Source organism: Monodon monoceros, unplaced genomic scaffold (assembly GCF_005190385.1).
Source record: "Monodon monoceros isolate NGI ecotype Baffin Bay Population unplaced genomic scaffold, NGI_Narwhal_1 Super_Scaffold_21, whole genome shotgun sequence".
In the NCBI taxonomy this organism is placed as follows: domain Eukaryota; kingdom Metazoa; phylum Chordata; class Mammalia; order Artiodactyla; family Monodontidae; genus Monodon; species Monodon monoceros.
This window is the reverse complement of record NW_021703778.1, coordinates 143,328,662-143,353,253: the sequence shown is the minus strand read 5'-3', so window position 1 is coordinate 143,353,253 and position 24,592 is coordinate 143,328,662. Positions and strand designations below refer to the sequence as shown.

General features: G+C 36.4%; 1 protein-coding gene across 4 annotated transcripts in view; it reads right to left on the bottom strand.

The window, feature by feature from the left end:
* PCNX1 (pecanex 1) overlaps positions 1-24,592 on the bottom strand; it is a 168,274-nt gene that overhangs the window by 101,045 nt on the left and 42,637 nt on the right. For all 4 annotated transcript variants that reach the window (XM_029236695.1, XM_029236696.1, XM_029236697.1 and 1 more), the window contains exons 3-6: positions 21,568-21,673; positions 17,424-17,469; positions 16,184-16,273; positions 7,935-9,641 (exon numbers count right to left, since the gene is read on the bottom strand). In XM_029236695.1, coding sequence (XP_029092528.1) covers positions 7,935-9,641; positions 16,184-16,273; positions 17,424-17,469; positions 21,568-21,673 — 1,949 coding nt within the window. The remainder of the gene's footprint in view (positions 1-7,934; positions 9,642-16,183; positions 16,274-17,423; positions 17,470-21,567; positions 21,674-24,592) is intronic.

Genomic DNA, 24,592 nt, shown 5'->3' with positions numbered 1-24,592 from the left:
TTATTTAGAACTGTGCTGTCCAACATGGTACCCACTAGCCATATATGGCTATTTAAACTTAAATTAATGAAAATTAAAAGTTCAGTTTACCAGATTCATGACCCATATTTCAAGCGCTCAACAGTTGCATGTGGCCAGATACAGACACTTCCATCACCACAGAAAGCTGTATCGTATGGTGCTGATTTAGAGTCAAGGATGCCTGTTTGTCACTGTAACCTACAGAGCATATTGTGTGCTTTGCCTATTCCTGACAACCAAGACCTCAACAAAGGAAACAGTAACCAGCACTGTCACTAAGAAGAAAACATAATATTGGCATGGCAGTCATTGGATGAAGGATAAAACAAAGCAAACAAGCCACTTGAAAGAAGAAATGAGAAGTTAGATGAGTGACTCGTATACCTATTAATGGTTCTCAGATGTCAGTAAGGTTAATTTGGGTTATGAAATTTTAAGTCACTATTTTAAACCTCAATTCAAGACTTATTTTTGAAATTATATTGAAGATTTCTATTCTTTTGTTGTAATAAACTATTGCTCAATTTACAGGTCAATTCACTTCTCTTAAGAAACTTTCAAACATTCTTTCTAGTTTTAGATATGTTGTTTCAACCAAAATAACAGAGTAAATTTACCCAGATAGAATTTATAGAGGATAATTTAATCCATAAAATGTACTAAAATTATTCAGAAGGAATAGATGATCACTGAATACTGAGAAGAGGAAGAAGGGACATAGGAAACAGCTTTCTTTACTATCTTCCTTCTACTGAGGACTTAATGGGGTTAATTTAAAATAAAAGCTAGTTATTCCATAGTATTGGGACAAAAAAACAAAACTACAGTGTCCATTTGTAGTCAAAATGTTCTTTGGCTTCTCCAGAAGGCACTTTTTTTTTTTTGCTAGTAACATACCACTTACATTTTGTTATCTGCAAAATAACTATTAACATTATTTTCTTAAGAAAATAGTTTTAGAAACATATCAAAAGTTTAGACGTCCACAAAACAACGTATTAAAATGGAGTTCTGATTACTGCCCATGTTATCCTCTGTAATATTCAGGGTATAAATAACCAATGATAAAAGAATATTCAATGTTTACTAGAGCCACCCGTTTAACAGTAGCTAGGATCACACATTCAGCTGAAAACACTGTGCTATTGTTTATGGTCACACAAATAAGATTAAACCATGCCCCCCCTGGGAAGGTGCTACTTATATAGAACATTTCCATTTGGAACAAGTTCCAGTGGGGGTCCAGTTCTATTAGAGCCGAGGGGGAAAAAGTGTCTAAAGCTTAAAAATAATTTGCTGTAAGCATGCTCAGTCACCTAAGTTATAGCCTTACTTGATGAAAATTCACTTCCACAATCCAACTACAAAAAACTCTTTTTGAATCCTTTAACTTTATAAGAGAAAGAAAACAACAACAACAAAATCTTTTAACTAGGGAACCAGAGAGGAGAGAGAAAACACTTTAAAACCTGGTTTTGAAGTTGATAATTGCTTAAAACTCAGTATCCCCTGGCAAAGAATAAAATTAACTAGTATAATAATGAGTATAAAATGCAAACAGTAAAAATTGAGCCCTCTAGGTACAACTAAATTTTATGCATGGGTAGGTAAAGGAGAAAAAAAACACAAACATTCAAGTGATTCAAAAACCATGAATGGCAAGACAGATATAAAGTACTTTCAAGGACATATATTTAGACAAATGTGAATTTTTTAACATTTTTAAAAAAATTATAAGAGTCTTGACTTTCCAATTATTTCTTTGTGTTAAAAAGACTTCAAGAGACTGAATTACGATCATAAGTTTAAGAGATAACTTCAGATAATTTACCTCTATTTCTGGAGTAGTGATACAATCATTCAATTAAGTTTAAACATTCTCATGCACAAGGCACAGATATCCAAAGATATTTTAGACAGCTGTGGTCTGATCTATTCCTAAAGACCACAGAGAAAACAAAATACACACCTCCCGCCTAAGGCGTTACTTCCCATGTATCTCAACGAGTTAAGGAAAATTCTACACATTCTATAGTGAATTATTTTAATGCACTATTTTTTTTTAATATGGGGGTATTAAAACAATAGACTTCCAGTTTGTTTTAGTCTGTTAGAAAACAGGGAAAGCATTAAAGGCACTAATATACTTTCAGGATGACTGGGATGGCACAAAAGAACACAATGTGGTGAGGCAGGAGGTGAGGATTGTTCACATTGTATCTCAAAAATTGGAAAGTTATGAGCAAAAATACATATAGAAAAAGATGCCACCTAAAAATGATGCGAATCATACAGCTGACTGCTTAGTGAAAGGATTCATATGTAATAAGCTGCTTTCTAGTTGTTACATGTTGCTATGGCTGGCCTCTTGTGATAGCTCAATGGCTTGTAAATGAATTGATAAAAATTTAGACAGAAGACACTGCTCAAGAAAGGTGTTGTTTTCAGAGGGCAGTGTCTATTGTAGGAAAAAAGGAGTAAATTTGGGAAGATCACGAAAATAAAAATGTGTGTTTTGGTACCACAGAAGCAAGCTGTTTAAGCCAACACTTTAAGGAAAAAACATGAAAGTATAAAACAAATATATACACATTTCAGAAAAGTAAAATATAAACATTCCAAAATACACTGAAATATTCTTCAAGGTAAAAATTATTTTACTTAAGAATTAAGTTACTATATGAAGAAATGAACATTCAAATGATTTTGCAAAAAAAATTTTAAAGGAAATATTTTAGTCTAGGCATGAAATCCATTTTATCTAAACATCTTTTCCCTTTCTTACTTTCCATGTCAGTCAAGAATGATGCTAACATCAGCATGCAAAGATTTTGTTTTAATATAGAAACAAATGCTTACAAGCATCATTTTCTGGGAGGCCAAAGAACAAGAATCTGCTGCACAGTTTCTAAGCATTCATTCTGAATTAAAATAATTTCCATCTATGAAAACATTTTAAAGGTCTACTCTATTTTTTGAGACATAAACCAACAAACAGTAGCAAACAACAACAAAATTATTAGCTGTATCTTGAGTTAGAGAATTTGCATATTTTTATTGATACTCTCCATAATCCCAGGCAGTCACACAAATACAGTTGGGTAGACAAAGTTAAATGATACTCTGGAGTCATTTAGGAACAGTTCCTAAAAGATATATAGTTTAAGGATTACTTACTTTCATAGGTGGTTCCTAATCTTTTTGAATCTTTTGTGAATGGTCTGATAGACCCTCTCTCCTGGAAAACTGCACTCAGAAACAATTTTGAATATATTTTCAGGAGATTCACAAAATAAGGGATCATTAGTGAAGAATATATATTTGAAGTGACATATTTGAAAAGGAAAACTTCCTTACAAATGGCATCAGTGTCTTAGTTTTCATAATAAATCTAAAAAGCACTTGACACATGGAAGCTTGTTAGAGTCTGATCATTAACTGTGAGACATGCTTAAACAGTTATTATTACTGTTTCACAACTGAGGAAATTGAGACACAGGTTTAATGGCTTGCCAGACTATCCAGTTAGTAATTAGAGGTGGTATTAAAATGTAACTGTTTGAATCCTTATACAGAACTTTACTGCTGCTAGAAAGAATGGGCTGGTTTTGGGAATTTGATATACAAACCCTTATTTGCCTCATCAATAAAATACCTCTTTTCTTGACACTGCTTTAAGAGAAGATAATTTTTTCAAGTAACTGAAGCATACAAACCTGCTTACTACATCTAATGAGCATTCTTCTATGTGGTTTTATATGTCTAAGCTTTCTTCTCAGTATAGACTAAATATAATACAATCTTTCCTTAGTCACATACATTTATTAGTGCGTTATACTGTAATACAGCATTAAGTTATGATACTATGATGTCCTTGAACAAATTAAGATAGTTTGCCCTGGATTTAATGACTCCCTACCATTCTGTTTTTGGCACTGGTGTGTATGGTTATTCCAGCTTCCGTAGAATTAGCAGTGCATTTCTTCTGCTGTCATTATTTTTAGCCTCTACAAGCACCCCTCCCTTTCTACTAATTTTCTTCTTCTCACTTACTATGTTGACTGGGAAATCAGAAAATTAAGTTTCTTAGAATTTAGAGTCCCTCTATTCAGTAAAATAAAACAGCTTTAATCCACATATTCTTGTCTGTTCAGTGGTCTTTGTCTTTTTTTTTTCAATGATATTTGGGATCAAATTTACATGTATGGTACAAACCCTCATAAACTATTTATCAAGAAGATTTGGCTTTTCTTTAAATAAAGTGATATTCCCTTAAAAAAAGACTATCTTTGGTTCCCAACACAAAAATATTATAATAGGATCCTATTTCATGCTTATAAAATAGTGACCCAAGTATTACATTTAAAATAATTTTCTCAAACAGAAAAACAGAGGTTCAGAAATTCAGAAAAAAATACAAAGAATAACAGAATGAATATAAACCTTCCTATTCTGGTTGCTCTTTACAGTCTGTTGAATCAGGCAATATATAAGTTTAAGTTACCCAAAAGAAAACAGGATAATTTTCTATCATATATAACTCGTCTGTACTTTTTATTCCTAAAATACTAGTCATAAGTTATTAAAGATATGCTTTATAATTATAAAAGAAAAATTAAATGCAAAAGCAAGAGATCATCAATAGAAAATGTCTTAGCCTGAATATAAAATTTTCCTGCCTAAGCAATCACAGAACATTATTGATGAAATCCAATTTTAACCAAAGTACTAGATCAATGGTGAGACGTCCTATGAAAACAATCATTTGCTATGTGACTCAGTATCAAAAGAAAAGTTATATGACATATTGCTGCCAAGGTAAGATTAAAATCCATATTACTAGATTAGATGTTAATAAAAATATTTTTCTTTTTGGTATTATGCAAGAAATTAGGAATTCAGATTATTTATTTTTACTATTATTGAGTTTCACAATGGCACAATGAGAGTATCTTTAATGTATTTCTACATCTAATCATTTTCTTGAACTTCAAGGACAGGATACATATGAGTAGCGTAACAGACTGGCCTGTGAAATAGAAACATCAGCACTATTAAGCTGTTACTACGTGCCAGGCACTGCTGTAAGCATTTTACATCTATTAACTCCTTTAGTCCTCATAAAAACCCTATAGGATGGGCGAAGCTGGGGCGAAGTGAGAGTAGCATCGACATACATACACTACCTAATGTAAGACAGATAGCTAGTGGGAAGCAGCCGCATAGCACAGGGAGATTGGCTCGGTGCTTTGCGACCACCTGGATGCGTGGGATAGGGAGGGTGGGAGGGAGGCTCAAGAGGGAGGGGACATGGGGATATGTGTATGCATGTGGCTGATTCGCTTTGTTGTGCAACAGAAACTAACACGGTATCGTGAAGCAATTATACTCCAATAAAGATCTATTAAAAACAAAAAACAAACCCCTATGGGATAGAAACTACTATCATCTCCATTTTAAGATGAGGAAGCCAAGGCTTAAGAAGGTAAGCAGCTTTCCCAGAGTCACGACTACAATGAGCCCATATACTAACAAGGATGTACGACTCCATGTCACTGTATTAGGTACCTGCTACTTTAGAATATTTTATTTTACTACTTTAAAGTACACTTCCTTAGTTCCATAGTTCCATCCTTCCACAGGACCAACACCCATTCAGCTTAAAGATAAGACAAAAAGAAATCATCAGAGAGCTCATTAACACATCCAAATTCATTAGGATAAAATCTACTTATGGTTTATGTATAGCCATGTGAATGGTCAAGCAGTATCCTCTGTTGTGCTGACACATTTCAGGAGCAGTGTATGTAAAGCAGAATAGATAGCCAAGAAAAATTTCTCCTAATTATCAAAAAGAAGTAACAATCTAATAAATTTTACAAAGTACTTGGGAGTCTATATAATTTTTAAATAATGAAAACCAAAATATATCCCCTCCCACTACCACCAATCATCCAAAAAGCCCAAACAAGACCCTAATAAAATGTCATGAAAACCAACTAAATATAAATCCAATACGTTTAAGCAGTTTAGTTTTGATCTTATTTTTATTCTAAACACACTGAAGCTCAAAGAAAAATAGCCCCAACAATGCCTTCCTTTGGCAAAAAATGTTTTTTAACAGCCCATAGATGATTACATTTATTCCACTAAAGTGCGTGGAAATTTTTAGTTCATTATTTGTTTCTTATTAACAGTCGATGATTTGTTTTATTTAAAAAAAATAAGAACACAAACAAAAGCTGGAATCTCGAAAAATGAGGGCTCATCTTAGTCAAAGATCAGCACTGAGAAGCAAATAAGACCTTCATATAACTTTTCCTAAAAAACAGAACACCCCACGTCCCTATGAAAAGGAAATGGCATTTTAAAGACAAAGACATAAGATTTACTACAGCTCTTACACATATTTTAGTATTTACATTTCAATAATATTTAGAACAGCAATATTTTTCTATCGTTGCATATTCACTCTTAAAATTTATTTTAATGACAACTTTAATAAAAATTAAGCTATAATTTAAAACCCAATGGTTTCTTGCATATTGTGAACATATCTGATATGATTTGTGTGAGAAATCACTAAAAGCATTTCAGACCTTTTATAAAAAACAGAATGATACCCACATCAAAGACTTGAGGGAATTTAATTACTATATTGTCACCAAATGATTATAACTTCAGATATAATTAGTTCTCAATATTTAGGTCTGACAGACTAGTTTCCTCCTTAGGTACTAAAGATCTTTTTTTTACATTCCCATTAGAAATTAATCTTTGTTAGAAACTACACCAAAAGAAGAGAATGTTTACCACATTATGGACTTTTAAAACACTGTGGGTGAAATTAGAACTCTTGGAGAGAAAAAGCTTGTTCCTTGTTTCAGAATGTTTGTACAAACAAAAAACTCAGCTTAACTTTTCATAAAAGACTGAACATTACTACACCAACAGACTATAAACTTTAAAACTAAAGGTATAAGCTTTATTAAAGGATATGAGGTGGAGGATAAAAAAGCCACGTGCTAACTAGCAACACAGGACTTCATTCTTCTGATTCTAGTCAAGAATGAGACTCCATAATAACCAAACAGAGTAAGCAAACTATTCTGGGCAGAAGGAAATATCAAGAAACAACTCTGAAATAAACAAAATGGCCAATACACACTGACAATATAAAATCACCTATCAAATTTTGCACAATTCCTCATAAACCTGAAATAAATAAGCTATTACTTTAATCAAAACAGCATCACTGTTATCATAGGGAGCACCATATATCCACTAATGGACAATAAATGTCAATATAAACTATAAACGCTGATTAATAAATTTAATGTGAAGTTACAGAAAAAAAATAAAATGTTTTTAATGCCTAAAACTTGAGTAAGCAAGAAATAAAACCAAAGAGACAGACAAAAAAAGAGCCACAAGTTTTCAAAGTACACAGTCAGAGCTAAAGTAATATTTGGACAAATCTTATATAACAGGTTGAGCGACCTAATTCTGAAAGTTCAGTAGCACACATCGTATAAGAGAGAACTAAAAATGGTTTGGCGCCCTAATAAAATTCTACATTTTGTTGTTGCTATGGCTGTACAAAGGAGGAAGGGGACCAATTTTTTGTTACTCCTGGTAAAACATTAACAGGTGGCAAACGGCTTAGAAAAGGTGAACGCCCTCAAGAACAAACTGACATACTCAAATAATACAACGAAAAAGCATTTTCTTGGTGTTCACACCAAAATCTTTTCTAAGATAATCATCTCCCTCTTCATGGAAAGAAAGTTTATTTTAACAACACAGTGCAAGAGGGGCTATTAACACAAAATACACTCTAAATTGGCACTCCAATCAATAGCACCAAAAATTACAGTGACTCCTGGGTAAATCTCTTCCTGCAATTTACTTACCTCCACTGACTGCGTCTTGCTCTTCGCCTTCAGGAAACGCAACCTGGCTTGGCAAGCTATTCCTAGATCGAGTGACTGTCTCTAACTGGGAAGCCCGTCCCAATAAAGATAGCTCATCTAGCACCTCTCCCTCTTTGGCCTCGAGGTCTGATTTTGAAGTGGTTAAGGGTTCTATGCTTTCGGGTGCCATGAGCCTAGTGGAGTCATTCAAACACGCTACTGTGCCGCTGTCCAGGCTCAACACTCGGGCCCGAGTCTTGGCACTATTTGTGCTGGAAGTCCGCCGCGCTGTCCGCTTTTTGCCAGTTCCTTCAGGGCCCAGATGGGCTTTGTGTGCGTGCTCAGGGTCGGTGCCCCTCTCCTTAGGGGCGTGTTTGGTCTTTAGGGTGCTGTATCTGCCCTCGGGAGACTGACATGAATGAGAAGTGGTGCTAGAAGAGCTGTCACTGCCGAACTGGTGAGCAGACTGAACGCTTGACGCTCGGCTCAAGTCACTTTGGTCACTGGAGTCCTCATCGTGACAGAATATAGCACTATGTGGCTTGGTAGCAGAAATACCTCGAAAGGACACATAGTCCCTATGCCGACTTGAATCAAAACTGCTAGCCCGTTTTTTTCCTGTCCGTCTCCTGCCTGACTTATGGCCAGAGGCTGTCCGGTGGATTAAGCTAGAGGATTTAGGTCGTACATCCCCTTCCTTTTGCTTCCCACCAACATCTTTACCAACTTTTGAATCCACTGAAACAGCTGGCTTATCACTCTCCTCCTCTTTGTTTTCAGCAGTTTTCCCAAGTGGTGTGTCCCCCTGTGAAGTGAATTCATTTGCATGGGGGTTTTTATTGGCTTCTTCAGATGCAGAGGTGCTGAGACCTTTCTGATTGTGCATGTCATCAGAGCTATTAGAATGCTTGGCTTCTTGAACCCCACTATTCGTACTCACTTCCAAGGCAGTTTTTTCACTGCTAGTCCTTTTGTCACTCGCACAGCTACTCTTGTCCTCTGGCTCAGCGCAGCACTCTTTCTTCTGACCAGTGTTCTTTCCCACTTGGGGAGACTCCTCGTGCTCTGACAAGATGCTCTCTATGTGAGTGGAGCTGGTCTGCTCGCTTTTGTAGCTGCTGACGGTGCTGTGAGTGTCCCGGTCCGTACCACTGCAGTAGCTCTCTGTTGAGCCACTACTGCGCGTGCTCAGACTCCGCAAGCTGTCCATGCTTTTGTCTGCTTTCAAGGGTTTGCTCTTCCCACTTTTGGTAGGTGGCTGAGAATTACTGTTTTTCAGCTCACCAACAAGCTGAAATTCCCCAGATAAACAAGAATTTTCCACCAAGGATTCTTTGGATCCAGAATGAGGCTTGGAAGATTCTAACTCACTAACAGGATCTAACCCACGTCTTTGCTGATACAGAGGGAAGTCATTCAGTGAAGTGTCTGGAAAAGCCACAGCAGAGCTAGAAGTCCGTGGTACACCTCGCGGCCGGTGATCTTTCCTGTAAGAGTGTGAATGTAAAGGGACAAGAGATGCTACTTCTGTGTCACAGGCACTGGACAGAGACTGCTCGATGTGGTGGTGGTGGCTGTGACTTGGCAGGCTCACTTTGTCACTGAAGTCTCTTGGTAAGTCCTGCCCACATGAGGATAGGGACGGCTGAATGGAGATGAAGGAATCATTGGAGACCAAACGGAAGAGCTTCCGATCAGTTGCCAAATCTGTTTCAAACATATATTTGGAAATGTTAACACAGATCTACGATCTGTTTTTCTACTGTTTAACAATGGAAAGAATTCACAGTGTACCATAAAAGTATAAACAATTTCTCAAGTAGCTTACTGAATAACAGTTGACCAGTTATTCCAAAGGGCTGGCTTTATTTCACTGCGGTACAAAGAAAGCATTCTACTAACGGAATGAACTCAATTTCCAAATCTTCAACTGGCTTCAGAAAAAGTTCTATAGATTATTAACAATAAAATAAGAAGCAACGAAGGATTATACTTAAAATGAACCTGGATTTCTGTGCGAGTTCTGTCCCTAACTTACTAACTAGGTAACCTTGGGTTACCTTTCTAAGCCTCTGTTTCCTCATCTGTAAAATGTGATATCAATCTCAGTACCATGGAATAACTTAATATTGAGTTAATAACATAACGTTGCTTAGCACAATGTATGGTAGCTATCATTATTTTGCCTTGCGAAATTAAAAATCTTTAAAAAAAACTAATATAATTGCTTTACAAATCCACAAAAACCTAGAGTAATCAGAAACAAAAAAATCAAGAGGCTGACCAATGCACAGACAAGATATGATATAATGATATAAGATATGTTACTGTTCACAGGGGTTGAAAAAAATTAAAACAATAATTACAGGGCAAAATACTACATTTTATCTTTCACCACGGATGCAACAATTACAAAATGCTTCATGAAAAAAATACATATCCCCTCCTATATCTGTAAGACTATTCCTTCAGTTCTCCATTTGGGGCAGTGATTAGTGACTTGAGTTATCATATATACTATATATATAAATATAGATATAAATATAAATAAACCCATCTACCCACCTACCTACATAGTAATTTATCTTGAAATATAGCTTGACAACCGAACTGTACAATAGCTGATTTTTTATATACCTTTTGACAGATAAGGATGGTTGAATCTGCTGTTAGCTCAATAAAATGAAATATTATTGTCTTATTTATCATAACTAGATAGGAATAATACAATAACAGATTCTATAATAAGTTAGACTCTTCCCAGTAGAGTTACCTTAAATAATAAAAGCATACATTTTCCCTTAAGATTAATATAAAATAAAAATGAACTACTAGAAATATTTATGTACTTTAAAAAATCTAAATGTAGATTAGATCCAAGTAATTAAAAACTTAGAGGTACCCTCTAGAATGTACCATATAAATTGTGATTTATAAATGACATATTAGGTTTTATCTTATGTTTTAAAGTCTTCAAGATAAGTGAAACCAATGTTCTTTTCATTTGTCCAAAACTGTGCCACTGTACTTGGGTTCTTATATTCTCTAAAAACCCAAATTTAAAAATTAGTACTGTATTTACTTTTCTGTAGTATTAATTTATAATGTTATTTCTAAAAACTCTCTATATCCCTAATAAGCAATTATGGGATAGTGTAATAGTCACATTTCAAGGATATGAATTTCATAAAACAAAAACTTAACTGAGTAAGTAATTGAAAATCACTAATTCTAAAATAAAACAAAAGACTTTTTAAAAAATACTAATGATCAAAACCAACTCCTTTCCAAGACGTTAATAAAGCAGAAATTTAAATTTTTCATTTTAAAAGACGCAGCCAAACTTGCTTTAATACATGTGTTCTTTTCAGTGTTGCTAAATAAATATACCATAATAAGTTTGACTTTGTCAGGAAGAACTTTAAGTGGTTTTAGGAAACTTCCAAGTAAACATGTCTTCTTAGACATTTTTCTTACTGGTAGCAATACCGTCAAAGACAGGCTCAAATCAACCCAGAGAGATACTATTTTTCATCTAATTAAACTTTTTTCCAGTGACAGCTACCAGTAGTGTTCGGGATAAGAAAAGCATCTCACATACTGCTCATGGTGGTGCAAACTAGCGCAACCAACCTTCTGCAAAGCAATTTAGCGACGTTGCCAAAAGCCTTCAAAAATATACTCACCCTTTGATCACTAATTATTTCTAGAAATTTTTACTAAAGGATAAAAATCATATATGTGAATAAGGTTTTAGAAAAAGGTAGTTCGTCTCAGGTTGTTATGAAACTCCTTAAAACACAGAACTATAAAAATGTCCAATAAAATGAGGTTGAATAAATTACATTGTCTAGTAATAACACCATGCAGGCACTACGAATGTTTTCAAAGATTATGTAATATGAGAAAATACTTAGAGTGAAAAAGATGGCACTATATAAAAAATATGACTCCAGTCTGTAAGAGTTAAAGAGAATACTAAGGGTATATATACGTATGTTTGTAGGAATGTTAAAAGTAGTATACCATATTTAGCCATAAAAAGGAATAAAGTCCTGACACGTGCTATAGCATGCAAAGTGAAAGAAGCCAGACACAAAAAGCCGCATATTACAAAATTCCATTTATATGAAATGTCCAAAATAGGCAAATGCACAGCAACAGAACGTAGATTAGTGGTTGCCAGGGGCTGGTTGAAGGAGGAAATGGGGAGTATAATGGTTATGGGTTTCTTTTGGGTGTGATGTAAATGTTCTGGAGTTGGATAGTGGTCATGGGTACCCAAATCTGTGAATATACTAAAAACCACTGAATTGTATACTTAGCAGGGTGAATTTTATGGTATGTAAACTATATCACAATAAAAAATAAGGAAAAAAGTGACACGAAAAAATATTAACAACAGTTATCTCGATGGCAGAAGTGTAAATTATCTTCTTCCTCATGCTTAACTGTATTTTCTAGAACATACTACTTTTATAAACAAAAATCATTATCTTCCTCCTCTCTTCTAGATCATCCCCATCAATTATAAAAAACAAGCCATTATTTCTCTTACATTCTTAGAAATTCCAAATCTCCTCCTTTGTCCTCACTTCCCCTGCAAGCTATCACCTTCTACCTCTGATCTCCTTTACAAAAATTCACCAAAAAGTAGTCCATATTCACTGTTTTCAATTCACCTCCTCTGCCACGTATTCTAGTCCCACCCCATTAAGAAGCTTATCAAGGTCACCAACAACCTCTACGCTCAGTCCAATGGTCAAGTCTCAGTCTCATATAACTTGGCCTATCAGCAACATTTGACAAAGGTGATCACTGTACTCTCCTTGAAATGTGGGGATACACACCTCTACCTCACCAGTTGTTCCAATTCAGTCTCCTGGATTTATTAGACTGCAGTGGCTCAGAGCTCAACAGCTGGAACTCTTCATTCTTCTATCTATACTTTCTCTTTTGTAGGTCTCATCCAATTTTCTGGCCCCATAATAACTGAAGTTCAGAAATACGTGTAACTAGTTCCTGCATCTTCTACCCAGCCCCGGTACTATACAGCGATGGACTAGAGTTCTGATCTTGGGTAGGGAAGACATGAGCGAGGCTGGGGAGGGAAACTGTAGATAACCCCTTCTTAGAAAACGTAGAGGACACATCCCCACAAACTCAGTTTTCTCCCAATCATCCTGAATCATGTTGATAAAATGAGTGCCAACTAGTCAACTAACTGCTAACTAACAACTAACTAAAGGTCACTGTCCTGTAAATCCAAACCAGTCAGAGAGCCAGAAGAGCCCCCGCTGATATTTAAGCCAGAATGAACGACAGCCACTAGGTGGTGCCTAACCGTAGCCAAGATCTACAGGGATTCGGCTCAGGGAGCCAGGCTGCCTCAACTCCAGGCCAGCTAACCGTAGAGGCTTTCCCTGTTAGTTCATGAATTTCATGTTAACCCAACCCCACATTTGACATAACTGAATTTTTAATATTTATACACTGAAAACTCCTAAATTTAAAACCTCAACCCAGATTTCTTACCCGAAATCCAGACCTATCTAATTATCTACCAATTACTGCTGCTTGGAAGTCTAACAGCAACTCATACCTGATATGCCCAAACTGAACTCCCTCTCTTGCCCTCCACCATGCTCTCCCCACTCCTCAATCTGCTCCTTCTCAGTCTTCCCCCTTTCAGTTAATGGAGACTCCATCCTCCCCATTATTTAACCCCAAAATCTTAAGAGTCACCTATGACTGCTATTTCTCTCACACGGTATTTCCAAATCCATCCACATATCTCTCATTGACATCTGCCACACAGTCAGACCACTTCTCACTGCCCTGATCTGTGCCCCGATTACTGCAATAATCTGCTAACTGAGCTCCCTGCAACAGCCTTTGCCCCTTTTAGTATACTCTCAACACAGGAGCCACAACAACTGTTAAAATGTAACACAGATGATGACCCTTCTCTGCTCAAAACCCTAGATAGCAGTTCATCATCTCACTGGAAATTAAAAGCAAAATCTTCAAAATGGCTTACAAGACTGTAACTTGGCCTCACTTACTCTGTACCAGCCCCACTATTTCTCAAACCTGACAGGCATGTTCCTACTTTAGGACTTTTGCCTGTGCTGCTACCTCTGCACGGAGGCCGCCTTCCTCCCAAATACCCCGACAGCTCGCTCCTTCACCTCCTTCAGGTCTTTGTGCTTAGCCAGGTTTTCCCTCAACCGTTCTATTTAAACTTACGATGGCCAGAGCCCCCAGCACGCCCTATCCTCTGTCTCTATTACTACATCTATATTTGATTTATAATAGTATGTTTCCGTACTAGTAGTATGGAAGCCATAAGGGTAGAAATTTTTGTCTGTTCACCCATTATTTCTAGTACTTAGACTGGTACCAGGCACATATGAGTACTCAATAATAATTGTTAAATGTGAAATACGTGTGAAAATGTTACATGATGAAAGCAAGTTATAAAACTATGTAAAAGTAGTATTGCATAGTGATTAAAATTAGGATTTAGAACTCGATTTGAACTACAGAACTGCCACTTTGCAGATGGGTGACTTTGGGCAAGTTTCTTATAACTTTGCTCTAAGCTATGATACACTCATCTGTAAAGTGAAAATAATAACCGTATTAACTTCAAATGCTTGTCGTGAAGATTAACTGGGTGAATGCATATAAAGTGCTTAGAAAAAGACCTAAACCAGGGTTTGATAAACTAAGGCCTGTAGAGCCAAAGAGGCCCTCTGCCTGTTTGTAAGTAAAGTTTTAGTGTAACACAGACATTCCCACCCATTTATACGTTGTTTACGGCCTCTTTCACTCTACAATGGCAGAGCTGAGTGGCTGCAGGAGAGACCACGTGGACAACAAAGCTTTACAGAGGAAGTGTGCTGACCCCCCACAGGGCAACGGTATGCACTCAGTTACTGTCAAGCACCATTATCTATGTCAATATGTATCTGCCAGGGTAGATTTACAGGAATATAACTCCCAATGTACTTGCACAAGGTACTTTCCAGAGGAAAATAAAGAGACCTATGACCCGTAATGGTAGTGGCACTAGCCCCTCTAAGATCACTATCCAGTTTCTGAGACACTAATGATTACATATTATAGAAAGGAATACTGTAATTCTCAAAGAGATTAATTCGCCTTTCCTTTTTATAAGAAAATAGCTTCCATACCATATAGTATGTTTAAAAGTACTTTTAAGGGGAGAGGGGTAGGTTGTGAGGGGGGGTCCACAGAAGCAAACAGTGACGAGGTACTGTAATTCCAAAAAAGCAGCTACAGTGATAAACCTGGAATGCTAAGTACCAGGAACAAAACATACTTGCAAGAATTAAACCTGGGTAAAACATTAAATTCATGGGGAAATGTCACAATTCAGTGATCTATTTGTAACTTCAGAAATAAGTTTCATAATTCAGTACAGGAAATTTATCACCTTGCCTGCCTACCAAACATCACCCATAAGCTAATAAAAACAACAGGCTGGAAACAGGGAGACAGGTTTCTAATCCAATTTTGGCTCACTGATTATATAACCTAGGATAATCTCCACTTGAAATGGGTATGACATATCCATTCTTTTATGTCTGAAAATTAAAAACCAAACTTGAAAATGTGGCAGTTCTTAAAAAAGAAAAAGGAACTCTATAAAATCCAAAATACTCATTTATAATGGAGTTGCATAAGGAGAAAAAAAAAATCACTTAAAACCAAAATTTCTATTAAAGATTAAAAATCTGCTACAGGAAGGCACCAAGCTGGAAGCAGACAGTTTCTCAGTAAGTCCAACAGCAAGTTATTTCTCTGTGAAAACGCACTGTCGTTTCTGCAGTTGGGCAACATATACAGTAGTTGGCATTTAGACGTCATACTGAATGGCAGAGAACAGTTTTACATACTAGGTTATCACTAAGCTAAGCAAGATGCTCTGACCAATTAAAGGAATAGCAGATTCTTATCTCCCATCTGACACTCATTCTGGGGCATATGCTCATAAAGTTTCCCTGTTTACTTGGCAGAACATGTGTAGCTGAATTCCAGAAAGCTGTAAGTACTTATAACACTGTGTTACTGTTATGCTAGCAAATCATTTTATTTTAATGTTTCTAAAAAATACCATATTAAGTTATTATAAACTTCTGCCAAAATATGAGCAGCACATTCCACAAACTCACCCTGGTCACCATAGTACATAAGGGCATCATGAAGTAAAATGTTCTTACCCTGTTCTTCACTTCCTTCCTTACAAAGACTAGAGCTCTGGCCCAGACTTAAACTGATATCATCAGAAGTCTTAGCGGTGTCTGTATCTCCTACAAAGTGAAGAGAGACCCATGAAGACATTATATGAAAAGTAAAGGCCGTACAGGGTGGCATAACAAGGAGGGACGTGAGGGAGTACAGTAGATACGTATTAACTAAAGCAGTTTTTGTATCAAGGGTTACAATGATGGGAGATGCATTAAACTAACAGGAAGTATCGTGGACTGTCAGCTCACATAATTATTCTCATAGTGCTACAAACCAAATATGGAAAGCTTCATAATATTAGCTAATACAACTACTTCTTTCAAAAGAAGTTTTAAAAAGGAAATGCAAATCATGTAATAACAAGTTGAAACAACATAAAATTCCCTTCCAGGGAAAATTAGAGAGTTATAAAATTATAGGGCAAAAATAATAATGAATTTATCTGAAATAGATGTATTGAATAAAAGCGATATATAAGATGTACAGGAAAGAAACTTTTTTTTAGTGTCTTATTCCTGCCCAATTTAAAGGTTTCACATTAAATTAGTTTTCTATGAACCTCATCAAAACCCATGAAAATATTTTCCCTCAAGGCAAAGAAGTTTCTTAAAGATCAAAATTTATAATTCATACAATGTCATGCAAATGGTCAAATACTTTTATGAAATTTGGATGATGAAAGGAGACCACAATTTAAATCAATTAATCTTTAATATAAGATACATAATTTTGGGCTTCCCTGGTGATGCAGTGGTTAAGAATCTGCTTGCCGTTGCAGGGGACACAGGTTCGAGCCCTGCTCCGGGAAGATCCCACATGCCGCGGAGCAACTAAACCCGTGCACCACAACTACTGAGCCTGCGCTCTAGAGCCCATGAGCCACAACTACTGAAGCCCACACGCCTAGAGCCCGTGCTCCACAACAAGAGAAGCCACCGCAATGAGAAGCCCACGCACCGCATCACAGAGTAGCCCCCACTCGCCACAACTAGAGAAAGCCCACGCACAGCAATGAAGAGCCAATGCAGCCAAAAATAAATTCATTAAATAAATTTTTTAAAAGTTTACCATAAAAAAGATACATAATTTTATCCACAAAATAATTTCAAAAATGATTTTTCATTACACGTAAATATATGATACAGTTATCTTTACTAGAGACAAAAAAGAAATGGAAAGTCAGAGGTAACTTTCGGGTTAGATCACACCTACCTTTAATAGTTGTTGCTGTTCCAAGACGAGAGGAACCAGATCCAATCTGAAAACATGACATGAAGTAAACGAAATGCTAGCTACGCCATCGGCACAGACTAGCAAGATTATCAAATGAAATTATGTTATCAAAACATGTTATCAGTCACTTTCACCAAAAGGCCATGATATATCAGAGCCGCACTCCCTGTCTGCTGTGGCACATGCTGCGCACCTAGTACAGATTTGCTGAGACACTGAATCCCTCTGCGTACTCAGGACTGATGGAGCCCCCAGGGCAAGGGTCTCCAACCTCGAACAATCTGTGCCAAACGGTCATTGTCATTTTTATATTGTATCATGACATGTTCAAGTTATAAACAAAAGCAAAACTAGGTGTTAAGTCTACCTGAAGTAAATTTAGACTTATCAGGGCATATAAAGGGAAAGTTTGGAGGACGTAACATACTAACAAAGAGCAACCTAAATCTTACTTTCAAATTGTTAGTAAATCAGTATGTTCTTTCCTGAGTTTCAGACAGAAAGTAAGTACTTCTTTGTAGGCTGCTATAACATATTTTTAAAGAATAAAAAAAAAACTAAGGCATCTAAGAAAAAGGAATTTTTAGCACAAACTCTATAAACAGAACACTAAAATCTGCGGAGCTTTTAGGGCTTATATTCAAGATGGTATAAGACGTCCCTAAAATTTCATAACCATCAATTATTATACTACCATAAAAATCATAGAAACAAATACCACAAATTCCATGAACACATTAAGGAAACCAAATATAACATGACAGTTCCTAAATCAACAAGTCTGAGTAACTCTTTTTATAACCTGCTTTCAAGGGATTCAAGAAGAAAATAGTCAAGCAAATTTAACACCTTACACTAAAATCAAGAACATTCATATAATACTCATATTTTGCCAAATCTTTTCTTTCATTGATTCAACTGAACAGAAGCACACAATGAGAAATTTGGTCAAAATATAGGTTAATACTGACTTTGAAGGGGCATGAGGGACTTTCTTGGTCTATATATGGGGGGGATAAATACAGAAAAGCATGAAGAATAAAACATAACCACCCATTGTATCTGTTAAGATTGCTTTTGTCACCAAATAATAGAACTCAACTAATTAGGTGACTTAAAGAAATAGTTTTATGTTTGTCACCTAAGTTTGGAGCTGGTTTAATAGCATTTGTTCAGCAGCTCAATAATATTAGGGCCCTGGACGGCAGAGCCTAATTGTCTAATTGTCTGGACGGCAATTAAATGGGTGTACACATATGTAACAATCTACTGAGCTGTACACTTAATAAGTGTATACTACGCTGTATAAAAGTTATATGTCAGTGAAAAAGTAAGTAAAAATAAGCATACACGTACAGGTTAAAACTACTAATAAATTCTTATGTAGCCAATAAAAAAAACGAGCTTTGCAATATTTTTTGAACTGTTTATTAAGTTTGATTCTCCTGATTTTTCCTAATTTCTGCTTTCAATTAGCCATAAAAAGCACTGCAACTAGACAGAAAGAAAAAGGCCAAAAAGCATTTTACTGCAAGAGTTTCATTCTTCTCACACCTGCTAAACAAGTTATAAAACTAACATATGTTATTTACCTACTAGAATAATAAACATGTAACTTCCTAGACAGAAGTTTAAAAACAAGTAAGCAAACAAAAAACACCATTTCATGCCACCCTTCTAAGAATTTAAACTTAAAAAAAAATGTTTTTTGAATATGCGTACGGTAGTCATTTGCTCACAACCTCAAAGTGTTCTCTTTTTCTTTCCTTAACAAGCTTCCCATTTTGTTCAAATGTTGGGCATATTATCTTCTGACTTATGAGAAGAGGGCCCAGACTCTGACCTAGGTGTGTGCTCTAGTTCTGCTCAATGAATGTATGGGAGAGTCTGCTGGAGGGCTTTGAGGAAAGACCTTTTCATGTCTGAGAAGATGATGAGCAAGGACAACTCTGCCCCACACTGTCACCTGCTTCTTAACTTTTCAACAGGATCATAATTGAAGCTGCTGTGCTCATCCTGCAACTCTAAGGAAAAGCCAAAAGAACTAGGGAAATTCCAACCCAGAGCCCTAATATTATTGAGCTGCTGAACAAATGCTATTAAACCAGCTCCAAACTTAGGTGACAAACATAAAACTATTTCTTTAAGTCACCTAATTAGTTGAGTTCTATTATTTGGTGACAAAAGCAATCTTAACAGATACAATGGGTGGTTATATTTTATTCTTCACGCTTTTCTGTATTATTTAAAATTTATCCCCCCCCAAATATAATGGAGTTGTGACTGTTCACACATGAAACAATAAGGGATTGAAAATATAAACCACAGTGCATACAAATAAAAGAATGCAATACAGTCCCCAAAATGTCACTGCAGAAAAACACTTAATAATATTAACATTCATGATATAGTCAGTAAAGAGAATCAAGTTCCAAAGAACAGCACACTAAAATCCCTCTTTGTTTAAAAAGTTTTTTTGATTATGACATTACAGATGATTTTTATTTTCTTCTTGTTATTTGCTAACTTTCTAAAAATAAACACATTCAGAAAAGGAAAAAATTAAGAAAAAAATGATATCTTCATACACTTAGAGGTAAAGTTTTTACTTAATAGGTTTGCACAAACTAAGATGGTCCAGTGTTTCTTCTCTTTGATAAGTGCCAAAGGAAAGTCCAGGAAGGATTATGGATGTCAGAGAAGAAAAACTACTTCCAACTAAAGAGCAATCAGGCAAGGCCACCTCCTCCATGAAGCCTTGCCCCTCTCTCTAGCTGGAAACAATTACTTTCTCCTCTGAAATCTATAGCCCCTTTTCTGTACCATTCCTATGGCAACTATTACTTTGTATCTTGTACTTACACTTACTTGGTAACATATATTTATAACTTCAGTTACTTATAGACATCTACTAGGAAATTGCAAACTCTTTGAGGGTTAAGACCCACTCCACATCCCGGACAAACAAAATGCCTTAAATACCATCAGGCACTAAAATATTTTAAGGAAGGTAAGTGATAAAAGGGAAGAGAGGGACAGGGCGGGGGTGGGAATGGAGAGTAGAAGATGGAAAGGAGAAGGGTAGCAGTGGCAGGAAGGAAAGAATGATCACAATGACTATGACAGAGCTACTGTGTTCAAGGAGTCCACTATCTAGTACAGAAGACATTTGTATACAACTATGATAATGTGTAATAAGACCTATATAATAAAACATGTGTGATAAACATGGTATGTCTATATTGGTAATATCTCTACCGATATACAAAAAGCCCAACTTTACTTCCCCACTTCAGCTTCCCTAAAGGATAACAATGATTATGCCAATAATTCCTTTTGGTATAAAACAGTATAAAACTAAAACACCAAAATCTAAGTAGCACAATAGCTTCTGATATCTGCCCTTTTTTATTCAAGAGTTAATATTTTAAGGAAAACTGTGCATTTAGGTGCAGACATGCAATAATTACATTCAAGATGGGACACCCTCCCTAAAACAAGTAGGGCAAGTTCTAATGGACATGATGCCAAGAGTAGAGTTACCAAAGGTGGCTGGCCATTGCTGTGTCCTTTTGTCTGTCCTAACAGAAAAAGAAAAAGAAAAAGAAAAAAAAAAGGTGTGGCTCTTCAAAATTTGTTGCAAAAGTGTAGGCTTATTCCCCAGGGTAACCTGATGTTGCTAATATTTGTCAGTAAGAAGAAAGGCCAGGTTTAATTAATATAAAATGTGCAGCCATATTTAAGGACTAAGTCATTTCATTCTATCCAAAGAGACTGACAAAAGCACAAGGGATAACCTATATGTCTCCAATACAGACAGACACCATGAAGGTAAATAAGCACACACTAGGAGCTAAAGTTCCCAAGGGCGCTCACCACAACTGTCTCGATCAAAACTACCCCTGGGCAATTAGCATCTGGTATGTGCTCGGCAACAAAGTACTTAAGTAATGTGAAAATTCTATTTAAAATAATGGTAATAAAAGATAAGCAGTAAACAATCAAAATATTATTAATCAGCAAGATAAACCCAAACACTGACTGACTGTTACAGACAAGAGAGCACGTGAGACCGCCATCAGGAGGAGGGAGAAAAGCAAAATACAACAGCACAGGTTCCTACCTGGTGGCCTGGATCAAGGCCAGCATAAGAATTTCTTGAACTGCAACCAACTGGGGGTGTGGCCTCTCGAATGAACTCAGACATTTCAATGCCCCCACCAGGATCACTGTGGGGAAAAAATAAGAAAAGGAGAATAACTGTCATTATTCTGACACCAATGGTTTTCCTTTTGTTTGTTTTTTAAGTTAGTATCCTTTTTTCTGTAAAACTAACAGGTTCAGATATTTAATATAGCAAATTGAAAAAAATCATTCTTCTTTCATAAGTCTGGTAAATTTGAACTATTTTATAACCATGTCACTACTGCAAAACATTTAAAACTCTCTCCCAAACTGTCTATATCCAATCCAATATTAGAAACTGGCCTTGATTATAATTGTACCATACTAAATATAGCACATATTTTATGATATGTGCCATAAAACCACTCTAGCAAAGAAATTATTTGCCTTTTGTTTCCTAACAGCAAAGAGAAATTGGTCAGAAAGTAATCCGATCTTTTTTTTCAATTTATTTATTTTTAATTTTTTAAATTTATTTATTTATGGCTGTGTTGGGTCTTCATCACCGCACACGGGCTTTCTCTAGTTGCGGTGAACAGGGGCTACTCTTCGTTGTGGCAGGCAGGCTTCTCATTGCGGTGGCTTCTCTTGTTACAGAGCACGGGCTCTAGGCGCGCAGGATTCAGTAGTTGTGGCACGTAAGCTCAGTAGTTGTGGCTCGCGGGCTCTAGAGCGCAGGCTCAGTAGTTGTGGTGCATGGGCTTAGTTGCTCCACGGCATGTGGGATCTTCCTGGACCAGGGCATGAACCTGTGTCCCCTGAAATGGCAGGCGGATTCTTAGCCACTGCACCACCAGGGAAGTCCCAAGTAATCAGATCTTACGCTCCCTGATCTCTCCAAGAGCACAGTCTGATTGAGCTGCATGATACAATGACGAACATGCATGAGAGCAATTATCCTGGTCAAGCTATCTGTATCTGTATTTCTTAAGTTAACAGAATTTAACTAGGATACTAACTTGTTTCACAGAGCTGGGAACCTAAGATTTTAGACTTGCATGTGTAGAGCTAGAAGGCACAGGTTTAAAAAGTGAAATGATGCTACGTAGTAAAAACAGGCATTAGAAAGACAAAAGAGAAAAGTACTAGGTTCAAAGAACTAAGGAAGTCCACATATAGAACTTAAAGATAACAGGATCCTAAAATAAGGAGAAAAAAAAAATCACACCAAATTTCAAAAAACTTAGACAATTAAAAAAAATTTTTTAAGTTGATATGTTGTATTTTCATTTTTATTCAGTTCAAGAAATTTTCTTTTTAGTGAGGGAGCCACTCAGCATACGGGATCTTAGTTCCATGACCAGGGATCGAACCCACACCCCCTGTGGTGGAAGCAGGGAGTCTTAACCACTGGACCACCAGGGAAGTCCCCTAGACAATTTTATAATAAAGTTCCTCAAGAACACAACTTTTAGAACAATTCAGGCCTAAAAGTTATCATAATCCTATTTTTGCCCAAAGATTTTTACTCATTCTACCTGGTATACAAAGTCAGTCAATAAATTTTTTAGCTATTATTATCAAGGATAAAAGCTCTAGTATATATGCTCAACATTATTGCGGACATAAGCTATCTTACCATCTAGCATCTAATTCCACCTCCTGGTTAACAACAAGAAAAAAAGCAACTCCAAATTCTTCTGGTGAATCACTTCATCCCAATCTCTCATATGGCTGTGGGTAATGCTGACCCCACTCTCAAGTTTAGGGGTAAGCTCTACTGGCCAAAGTCAATCAGCATATCCCAATCTCTTGGTCACAGCAACTAGTAGTTCTAGAACAAGCACATGACCCAACTCAGGCCAGAAATGTTCTACTGTTGAGAGAAGAAACTTCTCTCTATCTGCTTGTCTTAATGCTGAGAAGATGAGTCCTGGAGCTGCCGTAGCCATTTTACAACCATAAGGGGAGAGCCTGTCTAAGAAGCCACCTAAAAGAAAAGCATAGCCTGGTAAAGGGAACCAGAGTCATGAAGCTACTTGAAATTCTGCACATTGCCACATCTGAAGACATCCCTTAAACACAGACTTTTCGGTAACGTGAGCCATAAATTACCTTAAGCCTGTTTGGGTGGGGATTCCAATAGCTGCAATCAAAAGATATAGGCAGAATACAATCTGCTTACAAGTTCACCTTCCATTTATGTACTTCTCACTATAGCTGTTTGAATTCTAGTGCGTTTTTTAAATGAATGGCCTCATAACTACCATGTCCCTGTTTGCTCATTGGGTTTCTAACTCTAAGCCATTGGCTACAGTTAGCTAATGGAAATTACCTCTCTAACTTGTTACCCATTTATAAAAATAAAACATAATGGAACTCAGTTACAAACATGATGGCCAAGTCCGCATACAAATGTCCCTGTGTGAGAAAAGTGGAGTATGACCAACTCTGCTGGCCATTTGGTGTTAAGTCACACAGCTATCTAGACCGGAATGAGAAATATTTTTCTAACTTGGCAAAATCTCAAGTGTGTATATACAGGCAGCTGTCACCCACTGAACTAGTGATGAGTAATAACAAGCAATACTGTTAACTCCATTGGAATGCATTCTCTAATTAAGATTGTAAAGAAATCAGAAGATGGAGACCAAGGTGAAGACCAAGGAATAAAATGTTCTATGTCACAGAAAGGATAAAGTTTATATGCATCAGCTTTAGCGATATGTAATTCACATACCTTACAATTCACGCACTGAAACTGTGCAATTCAATGATTTTTAGTATATTCCTAAAGTTGTGCATCCATCACCACAGTTGATTTTAAAACATTTTTATCATCTCAAAAGCAAACCCATTTAGCTATTACCCTTCCCACCCCTCCTCCCCCCAGCCCTAAGCAACCACTGATCTACTTTCTGTCTCTATAAATTTGCCTATTCTGGATTTGTTTTTTCGTATAAATGGAATCACATAATATGTGGTCTTCTGTAACTGACTTCTTTCACTTAGCACAATGTTTT